This window comes from Acartia tonsa, chromosome 7 (assembly GCF_053477335.1).
Source record: "Acartia tonsa isolate MP-2025a chromosome 7, ASM5347733v1, whole genome shotgun sequence".
NCBI classification, from domain to species: Eukaryota; Metazoa; Arthropoda; class Copepoda; order Calanoida; family Acartiidae; genus Acartia; species Acartia tonsa.
Genome location: NC_137266.1, coordinates 53,185,877 through 53,201,040, shown reverse-complemented (window position 1 = coordinate 53,201,040; position 15,164 = coordinate 53,185,877). Strand labels below are relative to the sequence as shown.

Sequence of the window (15,164 nt, the reverse complement as noted above, 5' to 3'; positions counted from 1 at the left end):
TTTTAACATCTATAAAACTCTTTTGAAAAAACTGCATAATTTTATCAATTTCTTCCTTCTTCCTTCCTTATAACAGCACCACCTCCCAACCTCACTGTGTAAAAATTTTAAAAATTTATTTAAAAACATTTAATGATAAAGATTTTCCTTATGAGTAATATTTGAAAGTATTAATCTTGCAACACCTACTAAAACATGTGCAAAAAATTATTCATAAATCTTATTATTAATTAGATGCTAATGTAGAGATATTTGCTTCTTTAACCCAAAACGGCTTTACTATCCAAAGATAGAGGGTTAACTGACTTACTTTTTACAATTGATGAATATGTACAATGTAATAAACTCAAAAATTTTGGAATATCTCCATTCTGACAGAAATCCATTCAAAGATCAAATTTATTTAGTTTGACTTCAACTAAATAATAGAATAATATGTATTTAATCATAAATTATTTTTTGCATACCTTTTTCACTTTCAACATTAATCTTGCAAAGATCCATAACTATAGTGGACAAATTTTCTGATCTACATTGAAATTCATAAAATCTAGATAAAATAGTTAAAGAATTATAAAAGAAATTCTTATCTTAAATTAATATTAAATCTCTGACTTAAATACAGGGTGCGCCACATAAATCCGGACTTTTTCTTATTTTTAAAAAAATTAACATAAAATCGTCAATTTCGAAGATTTTATTGAATTTCAAAAACTGGGAAGCAAACTAGCTATATGACTATTAGATTATTCAATAAAATCGCCGCCAGCATCAATCACTGCCATTGTCTTCAAAATTCAATAAAACTCCTGTTAAAGTTAAAGTTAAAGGCAATGAATAAGAAAATATTTATGTAGTTAGTATAGTTTATATATGTATGTGCTAAAAAATAAATAAGAAATATAAACATTGAAAATTAACATTCATTAAAACACTATTTGTTATTGATGTAAAAAATATTTTTTTAAAGATTTTCTTTTCCATTATTCTGAAATAAAACAACAGATTTGTTGAAATAGAACATAATTTGGTACTATAGGATCAAGAACAAAATATTTACCTTTGTCACAATATGCAATACATTGGATATGTATAAAAAAAGTTCATTGATTTTATTTAAATAAAAGCTGTTCTTTACAGAATTTATTAAAGACAATTTGATTGTTACAGTTTTTTGGTAATTATAGTTTAATAGTGGTATTTATAACCTACAAAAAAATTATTATAAATGAATTTTCATCAACTAAATTGTTGTTTTTTATTTAACTAATCTGATTCTGTCCATTTGTCAAAGTATTTGTGGTAACACTTCCAAATGTTGGTAAGGATACCATTTGTCCTGAGTGTGTCTGGACTACAATCTAGATATAAATATGTAAGTTCTAGTGGTGACACTTCCAAATGTTGGTAAGGATACCATTTGTCCTGAGTGGGTCTGTACTCGACCTAGATATAAATATATGGAACTCTAGTAGAAACAACTAATAGAATGTACTACTTGACTAAGATTGTATCATAGGGTTCATTAAAATAAATAAAAAATGAACTGATTTTCTCTTTTTAAAAAAATCTTTCTTAAAACAACTTCTCTCAAATGCTGCAAAATCAAGACAAAAATCCTAAATATTTACTAAGTTTTATTATTTAAAACATAATTCTTACCTCATAGGTTTGGTTTGGTTGTAAGGTTTCAAATTTGGCTACCAAAGGCTCTTGGTTTTCTTAAATAATAACTTTTTTTATCTATTATTTTATTATGTGTTTTTGATTTAGTTGAACTTTAAATTTAGATGTTTGCATTTTAGAACATTTATATAAATTTAAACAAACTTAAAAACTTAAAATAAATTAAACAATGCAGCACCAATAGATAATATACTTAAAAAATATACTTTTTGAATATATTAACATGCCTATGAAATTGCTGACACAACTTATCAAAATTGATTTATGTTACTTAGTTATAAGTCATTATGATGAATAAATTTTAAATATACAAACATTTTTTGTACCTATAACTTTAAAAGCTTTCCCTGCATTAATGATAGAAACAGAAAACCTATCAAACTCAGTCACTTCGTCAGGAACATCCCACATAACCTCAAAGCTGTATGACGTTATCTTATCAGGATGGAAGGTAACATTGCTGGGTCTCAGTGGTACAGTTCTGTGTAGTTCAGTTGTTGACTCAGATGAACAATTTTCTGATATTGTTTGCTTACTAAAATGTAATGATAGTATTAAGCAATAAGGAAGAACAGAATTTTCATAAATTATTTTTATGACCTAACTTGGTTTTACCTAACCTAAATTAACCTTCAAAATTATTCTTTAGCAGTTTTACTTTACTTTTATTAAAATTGCTATTACATGCATTAACAAATGCAATTACAAAATATTAATGCTATAAATAAATCAGGAACAATGGTAATTTTTTTTTCTTATCATTATTTAGCAGCAGTAGGTGTAACTTTAAAAGATTTATATCTGTTAGAAAAATGTTAAGCTACAAATCTTTCTCAACCCAATATAAAAAGCAATTGTCTACTTTAACCCTTTACAGTCGGGCCCCTTGCCGCACCTTAATCGGTCGGGGGGGGGCGTTCAACGCCCCCCCTTATTATCTCAGTTCCTATTAGAGCTAGAGGGCTAAATTTTTTTGTGCAAGTTCCCTGTTTGATAATGAATTTCCGACCTTTTATAAGTCTAAGTCAATTTTCGCTTCCTTCACCCTTTTATTTAATAACCTTTGTGTTTAGGTCTTTTTTACTTAAAAATTTCAAACGGCTGTAATTTTCTTATTTTTGAAGCTAGAAGAAATTTTTTTTTCCAGAAAATGTTTATCTTTATGTAAATTTTACATTAGAAATATCAAAATATAAATTTCAGCGGCCGCAGCTGTACTTGGCAGCTGCCAGCCGCCGTAGTCGGCGGGCGGCGGGAAAACGGCGGCGGATCTTCATGAAATTTTAATACGTTATGTAGACATGTAAGAAAAGCTTAAGTTTAAAATTTGAAGTCTCTAAGTCAAAAATTGCGGCCACAGGAGCCTTTTAAAGATTTCTGGAGACCTGGAGGATCAGGACCTGCAGGATCATACCTGGAACCTGAAAGTGACTTGAACACCTTTATTTTATATAAGGATGTACTACTAGAGGATTTTTTAATATTTTGGTATGATAAAATGCTTTGTTTTAGTCAAAAAAATATTTTTGCTCTTTACCTGGATGACCCTGCCAGGTTTGCTGGCATCCTGTGCCCGCCAGGATGGAGATATTCAAAAAATTCCAACTCTCAGTTATGTGTCATACCCATACTTAAAAAGTCAAGCAGTTTGGGCTCTTTATCTTTCACACACAGAAAATGAGATAGAAAAAACCGGATGGGGGGGCGTTCAACGCCCCCCCCCCAACCGTTAAGGGTTAACATTGTAACATATAATTCAAGCAAAGTTAACTCACTATCAATCGCATATTGCATATGAGTAAATCAAGCAATATAAAATCTATTGAATGTATGACAAAGAAAATATTTCCTGATATTATAAAGTCTGCCTGGAACCAATCCAGTAAAGGATACCACATCTGGGTTTAAATGTTTCTGGTTTCCTTCCTTCATTACAACAAAGGTGGAATGTTCTGCATCTGCTGGATAGATTGATACCTGGACACATTTTACATATATTGTGCAGGAGTTTTAAATTTTGAAAAAATTATTTTAACAAATTTTAACATTCATCTAGAATAATTATTACTTAACAACTTGCAATACATATTCTTTAATTAATTTAAAAGCTTCATACTTTATAGTTGCAATAGACATCAGATTGGAAAGGAGGTTGCCATACAACATTTAAAGTTGTTTCATTTCTATAAATAAAAAGATCATTTATTTAATACATATGAAGAAAGTTTTTGTAATACAAAACTTCCCAGGTTACTGCTTAGAAACATAAAGAGAACAATAAGTACTATATTTTCAAAAATGGCAATGAATAAACTACCCCTAACATTTCAAATAAAATTAAGATTATTGACATTTTTATTGCTTTGTTTTTAAAAGACAATCTTTATTACTTTAGCAGGTGAGAAAATCATGAGACACAGTATGAAAAGCCTAGTTATAGAGTAGATACATTGTTATACATATTTATATTACCTAAACAAAACTATAAATTTTGCAGGTATTCTATTCTGACTGTTGGATTCCTCAGTAGATTTAAAATATGTCCATACCATCTGTCTCACCTATTGACAAAATACAAGTTATGTACACTATGTAAGAAAGAAAGGAGATTTGTTATTTATCAAAATATACAAAAATAAAGGTATTTCTTTTCATTCCTAGTTATTTTCATGAGAAAATTTTTAAAAAATATATTGTACTATGATTATTTTGGGTATATAAACTGTGATCTTCCTACATGAACTTTAACATAATAGTTGCCTACAGATATATGAACTTTTAATTCTCTCACAATAAAGATACTGTACCCTTGTAGATCATAGGTTCATTCAGCAAACAAACTATGTTGCTCTCCTTGCATTTTACTACTTTACATCATAGGTACCCATTAAGAGATAAACGTGCATGTAATACTCTTCCAGCAAAGATACATTTGGACATCATAAGTAATTTCAGATATTCTAACCTGTGTTTCTTTCCCAGCAAAGATACTATAAACTTGTATATCATAGGTATTTCCAGGTGTCAGGTCATACACTGTGTGGCGTGTTTCCCTGAAAAATCAAACTTTAGGTACCTAATTGAAATAGATTTACTATATAGCTATTCTAGTTTTGGTTAGGGTTATAAGAATTATGAAACTTTCTGGGTTATTGATCCCAACAGTTGCAGAGGATAACATAAAATATAACATAGATTGATTTATAACATAACATTACTTTATTTGAACACTAGTGGCTATGCCCCTAGAGGCCTCTAATGGCATCTTAGATAATTTTTTATATTTCAAATTAGTCTATGGCGTTTGACGTTTGACGTTTATGTTGCGCTGAACTCTCTTCTTAAAATTGAGAAACATAAAAAAAAATCTTTTGTGATTTCTCTTGGGAGGGTGGTGTTACCCTCCCCCAAAATAGTTATAAATCTTGACCTATGAGAAGCTACCCTGTTAAGGAGAGCCCAAACTGTTCAGTGGTTAGCGAGATCCTTTGGTACACACAGACAGACAGACATCCTGTTACATTATTATAAGGATACCAGAAGACTTTACATCAACATAGTGGTTAACAAGAAAAAAATGTCACAAAAAATTAAATTTTTACCTTATTACAAAAATTATTTCTTTCTCATTTTTGCCATGACCCACTGGAATAATCTTGAGTCTGTAGATTGCTGATTGACTGACAGGGTCCCATTCTATTGTAACTGCATTCCTGGTTACATTGTAATATTGTAAAACAGGATTGTATTTTCCCCTTCAGGAGATTAACACTTTGCTCTTATCTAACCAATATATTGGACTAACCTAACTTCTCTTGGAAGGGTGATAGTACCTTCCCCCAAAATAGTTATAAACCTTCCCAGGACCTATGAGAAGATACCCTGTTAAGGAGAACCCAATCAGTTCAGCGGTTAGCAATATTTTTTGGAACAGACAAACAGACATCCTGTTATTTTAAGGACTAGCCGCTTCGCCACTAGCCTCTAGGAGCTTTGCCCCAAGTGGTTTGATCAACCTAATTTTTTGTATTTACCTAGATTACCTCGTACGGGCGGGATTAAAGTCCAGGACCTTGTCAACTTGGTGTACTGTCTAGGTCCTGGTCCAGCAATCCAGGAGAACTAAGGATGACTGTTGCTCACCCTTCTCTGTCCAAACACCCAAGGGTATTAGGTTAAGTAACATCCAACAGACAACCAACTCTCTGTGATGCACAACCTTTGTCTGAGAAGTCCCAACTGTGCATGGTAACGAGTTGCGCCTGTTTTGGGCCAAGGCATTCCCCCTACTCTAATTATTTATGTCGCGCATCTGACATACCAGGAGTAGGAACCATTCTTAACGTCTTTAGTTATGACGCAGTGTCAGCCCGAGATTCAAACCTATCACCTTCCAGATGACGAGCGGATGTGCTACGTGTTGAGCCATGGTCGCGGGTAATATTTTGTATTTTAGATTTAAAAGAAAAATGAAAAAAAAAATTATTTTTTTGGTGAGGAGTTAGACGACCCCACTATTTTAGTTTTAGTTTTAAAAAGAAATTTTTTTTTGGGGGGGGATGGCCATTTTTCATATTTTTGCGGGGGTTGGGGTGTCCCATCCTCAAAGAAAAGAGTTATAAACCTTCCCAGGACCTATGATATGCTACCCTGTAAAGGAGAACCCAATCAGTTCAGCATTAACAAGATCCTTTGGTACAAATAAACAGACAGACAGACATTGTTCTACTTTGTATTATAGATAATTGTTATTTATGCAATTCTGTTTGAGTCGAATTCAATTTCCTTGAATCTTCAAAGGATGAGGTTATCCAGAGGCTACTCTGTTGATAGGTAATTTCACTTGAACTGATGAGTGAGCCAGAGATCCCAACCCCATAATTTTAGAAGGTGTCATAACTCAGTATTAACATTAAAATTTTTAGACGTTCAACTCAGTATTAACATTAAATTTGTTAGAAGTTCAAGTTCACCTTTTGGTAACTTGAATTTTCTCAGTTGCAATACATTTAAACATATTCTGGTTGTTTAAGAAAGCAGATAATTTAGTAGTTTGGATAACCATAAACATCTTAAAGGAACCCTACAAGAAATACCACGCTTTAACTGCTTAAAGCCTGCCACGAGTAGACCCAATACCCAAAATTTGACGCCTCCAGCTTCAATAACATAAAAGTTACAGACATTTCAAAATGATTCTTTTAGTACAATGGAAATTTTGAAAGGTTTTCAATGTACTAAAAGAAAATTTCAATATTAAATTACGCCGTCTGGAAGCAAAATTAAAAGCTTATCTTTGTCTGAATTTTAGACTGCCAGTAACTGATAACATTATTGCAAAAAAACGCCCCTTTTTATAGTCAAAATGTCTTTTAAAAATTCGGTTTGAATTGCGTTTGAAAGTGTAAAATCATAGCGGGAAAAAATTAAACTAATGAAAGTAATACAGATGCTCAGCTGTGATTGGTTGTTCAGCAGACTTAGCGTAGACTCAGGCTTCTGATTGGCTGGAAATCCTAGAGGCTGGCATTCTCACGCTACAGTATTCTTAATACAATGCAATATAAACTGAATTTTTTTGAATGATTTTGACTATAAAGAAGAGTGTTTTTATTGGATAAACGTTATCAGTTACTGGTATCCTAAGTTTCTGCCAAAAATAAGCTTATAATTTGCTTTCTAGGCGACGCATTTTAATAATGAAAATTCTATTATTAGCAATCAAAAACTTTCAAAATTTTCATAGTACTAAAAATTAGGGTTGGGCCGGATATTTTTTTGGCTGGATACCGGATACCGGGTATCCGGCTGATTTCAAATGCCGGATATCCGGTAACCGGCCGGATATCCGGCAAATATCCAGCTATCCGGCCAAATTACCGGATATCCGGCCGGATAACCGGCCAAATTACTACATATATAAGTATCAAAAAAGGATATAGTCCCTTTCGTGGCAACGCACCTTAAGGAGCGATTCGTTGTATTTTTAAAATTGCTTTTAATAGGTTATTGGCCCAGCAAGGTTAGAGTTTCCCGCGAGGAGGAAAGCTACTGTAAAAATACGAATAATCGCTCCTTAAGGGGCGTTGCCACGAAAGGGACTATACCCGCTAAAAAAAATTTCTTCATAAACTGGTGTTTTATATTATACACTAGCGGCTGCGTCCGTAGTTTCTAGGGCTATTAGAAGGGACATGAAAGTGCAGAAAAATAACTTAAAACCTTACAACGACTTTTTCATAAAAATTAAACAGCCTAAAACCATCCTAGGACCTTTAAGAAGCTTCACTCTAAAGTGAACCATATCGGTTCAGCGGTTAGCAAGATCCTTTGCTACAGACAAAAAAAGCTTACTACTTTATATAATAGGATAAAATTAAGGTTAAAACTTAAAAATTAAGTAACTATTTAATGATCTTTCTTCTTAGCAAATAAATCTAATTAACTATTACTACCCTCAATCTGCAATATCAACCCCTAATGGTTGGAGGATGGGCGGGGAGGTTGCGTTGAATGCCTGCCCCCCCCCCCCTCTGTTTTTTTTTCTATCCTATTTTCTGTGTATAAAATATGGGTATAACACATAACTGAAAGTTGAAATTTTTTTAATACCTCCTTCCTGGCGGGCACAGGATGCCAGCAAATCTGGTAAGGTCATTCAGGTAAAAAGTAAAAATATTTTTTTACTTAAACAAAGCATTTCATGTTTTCTAATACTAAAATATCCTATAGTCGTACATCCTCATATGTAATATAGGTGTTCAAGTCGATTTCAGGTTCCATGTATAATCCTGCAAGTCCTGAACCTCCAGGTCTCCAGAAATCTTTAAACAGTTCCTGTGACCTCAAATTTTTATTTAAAGATTTCAAATTTTAAACTTAGGCTTTTTAATATATCTTCATGACATATTACAATTTTATAAAATCCGTTGCCGTTTACCTGCCAACCGTCAGTTTGCGGCTGGCAGCTGCCAAGTACTGCTGCCACCGCCAAAATTTATGTTTTGTGATTTCTAATATAAAATTTACATAAAGATAAACATATTCAGAAAAAATTGTTCTTCTAGCTTCAATTATAAGAAAATGAAAACCATTGAAGATTAAAAAAAACAGAGATTTTTGTTGTAAAATATAAAAAATTTTATTGCCGGATAGTTTCAATATCCGGTATCCGGCCGGATATCCGGCCCTACCCTACTAAAAATGTGATTTTGAAATGTCTATAACTTTTTTGTTTTTGAAGCTGGAGGCTTCAAATTTTGGATATTGGGTCTACTCTTGGCAGTCTTTCAGCAGTTTCCTTTAACAAAACACACTATAATTCAATAATAAAGCTTTATAACCCTCTGAATAAACTCTATTCCTGCAGGTGCCTATTTTTACAGTACTCATTATCTTCCTAACCTAACCAAAAATAGAATTTTATTGTTCATATAGTTTTGATTGTGGTCCACTTTCAGAATAAGGAAATTTCCTGTTGCTCTTCTGCATTCTGGTTTTGTTTATCTTCATCTAAATATTAACAGATAAAAAGCCAATGCAATGTTTAGCTGTAATTAAGTAATTATGCCTAGGCATTGAAATAATAATTCATAAAAACTTTTAAAATCAGACTTTCAAATGAAACATAAATAAATGCAAATATTTGACTAAATAATAAAAGAGTTTTCCTGTTATAGTTATAGAGTAGCTAAATCATATAAACCATATGTTTCTAATCTAACCTCCCAAATATTATAAAATGTAAAATTATAAGATTAAAACCAGTTTTGTTAAGGCATGGACTAACTAAACTGGTAATGATTATACATTTAAATTTAGTAGAAAACTGGTCATAATATGAAATGATACATGATTTTTCAGTATGTCTTAGAACCAGCACATATTAATTGGTTTCAAACCATACTGGAAACATTTTTCTTTAAAAGTTTAATATTAGTTGGAAGGGGGAGGGATTGCACGTTTTTAAAAACTAAAACTGGTAATAAATTTTATTTTTTTCTTCTATAAAGTAACTAATCAAATACCTTCTGTGGCAAAAGAAGCTGAAAATGCACAGCTAAAAAAGCTGCATAAGCACAGAACACTTAATCGTAATCTGTTCATTTTTATTTTTATGATAATTATTTCTGAAAAATTAATCAATTTTTAAGATTCATATTTCAATCTTAACATAAGTTACATAATTCATTAGTTTGTGACAATAAATTCCCAACAAAAAATGGCTTAAAACATGCCATTGTTCAAAGATTAACTTCCCCAAAAATTACAGGTTCTTACTTGAGATACATACACAAACATCCTGTTACTTTAGGATATAGGAAGTATCTGTATGTGAAACAACTCAGGAATGTAAAGGGGAAGATAATAGCCAAAAAACGTATATCCCCAATGATAATACACAAAATTGCCAATTCTGTAGATTACAATTAATAATTGAAATGCTTTGACACCCAATTTAATGAACCAGCCAATTAATATTCAATTAGTCCCCAAATTTCTTAAGCTTCAAAAAAGAAAACCTTATTTTATAACTTTGAGGACTGATGTAATAAACAGCTTGATGTCCCCTCCCTCCCTGGAAACAACTGCATGTTGAGAACATGAAAAACAACTTTCTCACTTGATCTTGACCTTTACTTTAAATCAGGGATCTTAAGGGATAAGATAATGGACAATAAAATGTTGTTCATCCCCAATGATGAATAACAAAATTATCATTTTTCAAATTAAAATTATTGGTTGAAAAGATAGTTTTATATAACTAATTTATTTATTTTTAATAAAAGTACCCAAAGTGAGCCTATAGAGCTTTGGATACTTACTAATGAAGGTATATTCTAATGTACCTTCCCCCCTATAGGCTTTACCAGAATTTAAAATCATCAAATTAAAAAACCATAAAGAATGCTTGAGAAATGTAGACAAACAGACATATAAACCTAACATGCTCTAATTTTATTGTATTAGCTGCTCTACTAAATTTTTAAATATCTAATAGGTTCACATTTATATATAAGACAAGACATGTCTCTGTAATCACTGAAATCAATCTACCAACTATTTTTAAATTATGCATTGCTTTATGAATATGATTTGTTGTGTTCATGTATGTGTGTGTATGTGTACTAGTATTTTTCAGGGATTTTAGGGGATAAGACATTTGTCAATGAATAGGTATTGGCAGAAAAATTGAATAAGGGCACCCAAAGTTTTCAAGGCATCAAATGACAAAATTTTCTTTTGTATGTCCCCACTCTCCCTGGGTATTTTTGCAAGCATGTCTTTTTATATACTTCCTTTGTTTTACTTGTATTTCAAGTTTTGGAATTCACATATTCTAATTTATCCTGATATAAAAGTAGTAGGATGTCTAATTACTGCCAACCTTTTCTTGCCTTTGATTAAATACATAATGCTAATGAATGAAAAAGCATTTTTATAAATCTGTGAGTTCTACCATAATTTATAGTCCAATGTCCCCTTCCTCCATTGAACTGTTAGACTTAAAGAAAAGTAATCCAAATATAAAGTAAAAGGATGTTTTTTTATCAGCACCCTCCTTAGAAAAATCGCCCCTAGAAAAAAAATAACCCCACCCCAAAAAAAGGAGCTTCTTTGAAAAGCAAAATTACTCTGGACAAGCAATATTAGAGATCTTTAGCTTAAGACAAAAATATCCTTACTACTTTAAATTATAGGATTATGTATATGTAGCATACATTATCCCTTCTGTAGTGTTAGATTAGTGGTTGAAATGTTTAAACACTCAACTTAATAAAGCCCCCAAAGTTGTTAAGCCAATGAATAAGAACTATAAAACTTTGGAGACCAGTGTAATATAGAGCTTATTGTCCCCTTTCTCTTAACCCTTACAGATCGGGGGGGGGGGTTCATATTGCCCCCCCCCCCTCTATTTTTTCAATGTCATTTTTTTTGTAGTTAAGATAGAGAGTTGTGACTTTGTGACTTTTTAAGTTTAGTAATTATACGTAGGCAAGAGTTGATTTTATTAGGATATCTGGTCTGTGTCGGTCGTGGTGCCCGGTCAAAGTCGGTTGGGTAGCACCAAAATTAAAAACAAATTCTAAATAATTCTTAATTTCTACATTATGACTTTGTATATAAGATAGAAACCTAAAATTTTTTTGTTGAATACTGAGATATCAATGACCTTATGAGAAAAGTGGTGTTATGACCGTTTGACCGCACCCTGACCGACTTTATGACCGATTTTTGTCCGGCTTTTACTACAGACATTTATCATGAATATCATGGCTTCTATTACAGCTAGAGACCTATAAATTTTTTTGTTAAGTCCTTGAGCAATAATAAACAGATAAAAATATTAATTGGCGCCGCCAACCGCCGTTTTACCACCGTAACCGCCGAAAATGGCGGTTTCCGCTATTTGCCGTTTTTTGGCGATGATCAGAAAAAGTAATTTTTTTGTTATGAAAAATAAAAGTTCGTCCTAAAATTTGGTCATCCTAGCTGCAAAATTGGCCGCTCTACAGCTGTTTTAAAATTTAGCGGCTGGCCGCTAACAAGCGGCTAAGGAGCGGCCTGACTGCTATGACTAGAAAAAGTAATTTTCTCTAAAAATACACATGAACCACCAGAAAAAAATTTTACGTCTTTATCTGTAACAGAAGCCGAGATAGAGGGGGGGGGTCAATATGACCCCCCCCCCCCCCCCCCCCGATCTATTAAGGTGGGAATAGGGGCCCGATCTGTAAGGGTTAAGGACATTACCCTATATGACCTTGTACAAATCCTTGTGTGTGTGTCTATTTGTGTGTCTGTTTCTGTAAGTGTAGGAATCCAAAGGGATAAGACAATGACAGGGCCTTCAGCCATTTGGGGCTAACAAAATTGTTTTAAACTTTTAATTTTTCTATTTTAATATCCTGGGAAACCATATAATGATAATGTTACTTTTATTCACCCACCCATCAAAATAAATATGGCCTCAAAAATTTATACATATAAATAAATATAAATTAAAATATTTATTATTAATTTTTTTTTATTTTAATGACAAACTTACTTTTTTGTTACCCTGTTAACCATTATTCAATGAATAATCAAGAGTAAATTTCCAGGGATCTAAAGGGATAAGACTATGGCCAATATATTGTTGTACATCCCCAATAAAAGCACACAAAATTACCCCTTCTTTAGTTTAAAATTAGTGGTTGAAAAGTTTGAACACTCAACTCAATAAACCAACAAATAAAAGATTCAGTAATGCATTCCCCAGAAATATTAAATAAATTAATATGAAAATGCTATTGTAAAACTTTGTGGACTAGAGTAACAAACAGCCCATTGTCCCCTCTCCCTCTGATAAATTTCATAATATTTCTTGGTATATATATTTTATTTTATTTAGAAGTTTAGTGATTTTTAATGTTAATTTTACTCAGATTTGAAAGGACATTTTGTGTATCTGTAAGAATTGTAATATTCTAAAACAAACAACTCATGCCAGGTTGATTATTTTTATTTTTATCAATAAAAGGTCAAAAGTAAAAATAGAAGACAAAACTCATGTAAGATAAAAGTAAAAACTTTCTTGAAATTAAAAACGCTTTTTTTTTAAATATCATATAAAATAAAGAGGAAGCAAAAAACTTTTTATAACATTACCAGAATAATAAATAAGTAGCTAGTAAAAAAAAATTATAAACTCATTACAGACATACAAAGTAAATAAAATTAAAAGATAATTAAGATCATATAATGAAAGCAGTGAATGCTAATAATTTTATTGGATATATTTCAAGGACAATTTATCCATTGTAATAAATGTTAATAATCATAAGGTTTAAGGTATCCAAATCTATAATTTTTTAAAATATTGCTTTAGATTAACCTTGTATCAAAAAATCACTTTTTAAAAATTTAAAAAAAGAAAATTTATAGATTTGAATTGATACAAATTAACAAACTAAATCAATATGTTATAATGATTAATATATCTGTATATAACAAGCTAATATATATAATATATAAAAAAATCTCATAAGTAATACACAGGAGTCAATATATTTTTGGAAATAAGGGGAAAAAATTAAAATATCCTGGCAATTTGATAGTTTTTTTATATATAAAATAAGATTAGTACAGCTAAAGATACTTTATGTTTAGATCAGGTTTTAGTATAAAAAAATGCAAATGTATTCATGTAAGAGATTTGGATAGAAACTGGAATCTTAAAACTAAATATGTTGGGTTGGGTTTAATTATATTTGCAATATTTTTATTTCAAAAATCAGTATAAGTATATATAATAATATAGAAAATATAGAAAAATACAACATGATACTGTTCAATATATAGGATCATAGGAGAAAACGAAGTAGCGAGTTTCATCTTTTTTTAATTAGGTTATTTTGGGTTTATTAGGTTAAGTTAATGTTAATAATTGTCCTGCTGGGTTAAGAAATGAGCCTCAGATGGTTTGAGCCCCCCAGGGGCTAGACATAGGAGAAAAGTTAATGTGAAGTCACAACGAACCCAGCTACTTTGTTTTCTTTCCATGTTACAAAGTATATATTCAACAGATAATAAATCAAACTGGCAGAATCTTGAAAATACAAAATTATTAATTAAATACTATTATTATTATTTGATTCTTTATTTGTCTTAACTATATACATAAAAAGTTAACATATGAATTATAAGAGTTATTATAACAATATTAAATAAGGACTAATCCAAGATATTCTCTTATAAAAAGTGTAAGTTCATTGTAAAGCAGAAGTAAGCAATACAAAGAAAGAAATTTTGCCATTTAACATAAAAAGTGTACATTTAAATTAGGTCAATACTAATTCAACATAATATCTTCTCAAAATATGTCCAATTTATACAAAAAAAATAAAACTTCAGTAAGTTCCAGAAAGAAAAATAATCGTCATCGAGAAGTAAAATATAATATTCATGATAAAAATATTAGGTCAATAGGTACTAATCCTTAATATAAAAATGTGTATAATGGATACACAGCTGAACTTAAAATTGTTAAGGAGGGATAAATAAGTGTGGCCTGTTAAATGAAAACTGCAGAATGCTTTAATGGGCAGATCACCAAAAGCTCCACCTCAAGATTATTGTTTAGGTTGTATACTGACCCTCTATTGGATGAGGTAATTTTTCTTGAAGGTCTAAACGTCACCATATGAAAAACAGGCTTATATTCATATGGTTAAAGTTAAGAATCACAAGAAATAATTATCCTCGGGATCATTCTTTTTTTACTACACTTTATTTATCAATACCCACCTGTAGATTTTACAGGTGAGATGAAGTTGAGGTGAAATACTTAAGTGTGTCTAAAGATTTGGTGTGTTTGTTGTAAGTGTAGAGTATAGTATATATATATTACATACGAATTTAAATAAACAAACACTTTTTAAAAATGCCCTCATTTGCAGGTAGTTTTCTTTCTATACTCGAAACATGACATTTAT

At 31.1% G+C, this 15,164-nt stretch overlaps 2 protein-coding genes across 2 annotated transcripts; both read right to left on the bottom strand.

The window, feature by feature from the left end:
- Nucleotides 1-1,136: 1,136 nt before the first annotated feature.
- Nucleotides 1,137-2,926, bottom strand: LOC145323992 (uncharacterized). The gene is made up of 3 exons (XM_080166632.1): nucleotides 2,013-2,926; nucleotides 1,663-1,721; nucleotides 1,137-1,446 (listed from the first exon to the last, which is right to left on the bottom strand). Exons 1-3 carry the CDS (start codon nucleotides 2,095-2,097, stop codon nucleotides 1,267-1,269), a joined length of 324 nt encoding a protein of 107 aa, XP_080022758.1. The 5' UTR covers nucleotides 2,098-2,926; the 3' UTR covers nucleotides 1,137-1,266.
- Nucleotides 2,921-6,757, bottom strand: LOC145324632 (tyrosine-protein phosphatase 10D-like). Its single transcript, XM_080167212.1, has 6 exons — nucleotides 6,660-6,757; nucleotides 5,289-5,399; nucleotides 4,652-4,739; nucleotides 4,159-4,247; nucleotides 3,803-3,869; nucleotides 2,921-3,663 (listed from the first exon to the last, which is right to left on the bottom strand). Exons 1-6 carry the CDS (start codon nucleotides 6,755-6,757, stop codon nucleotides 3,490-3,492), a joined length of 627 nt encoding a protein of 208 aa, XP_080023338.1. The 3' UTR covers nucleotides 2,921-3,489.
- Between the last annotated feature and the right edge of the window lie 8,407 nt (nucleotides 6,758-15,164).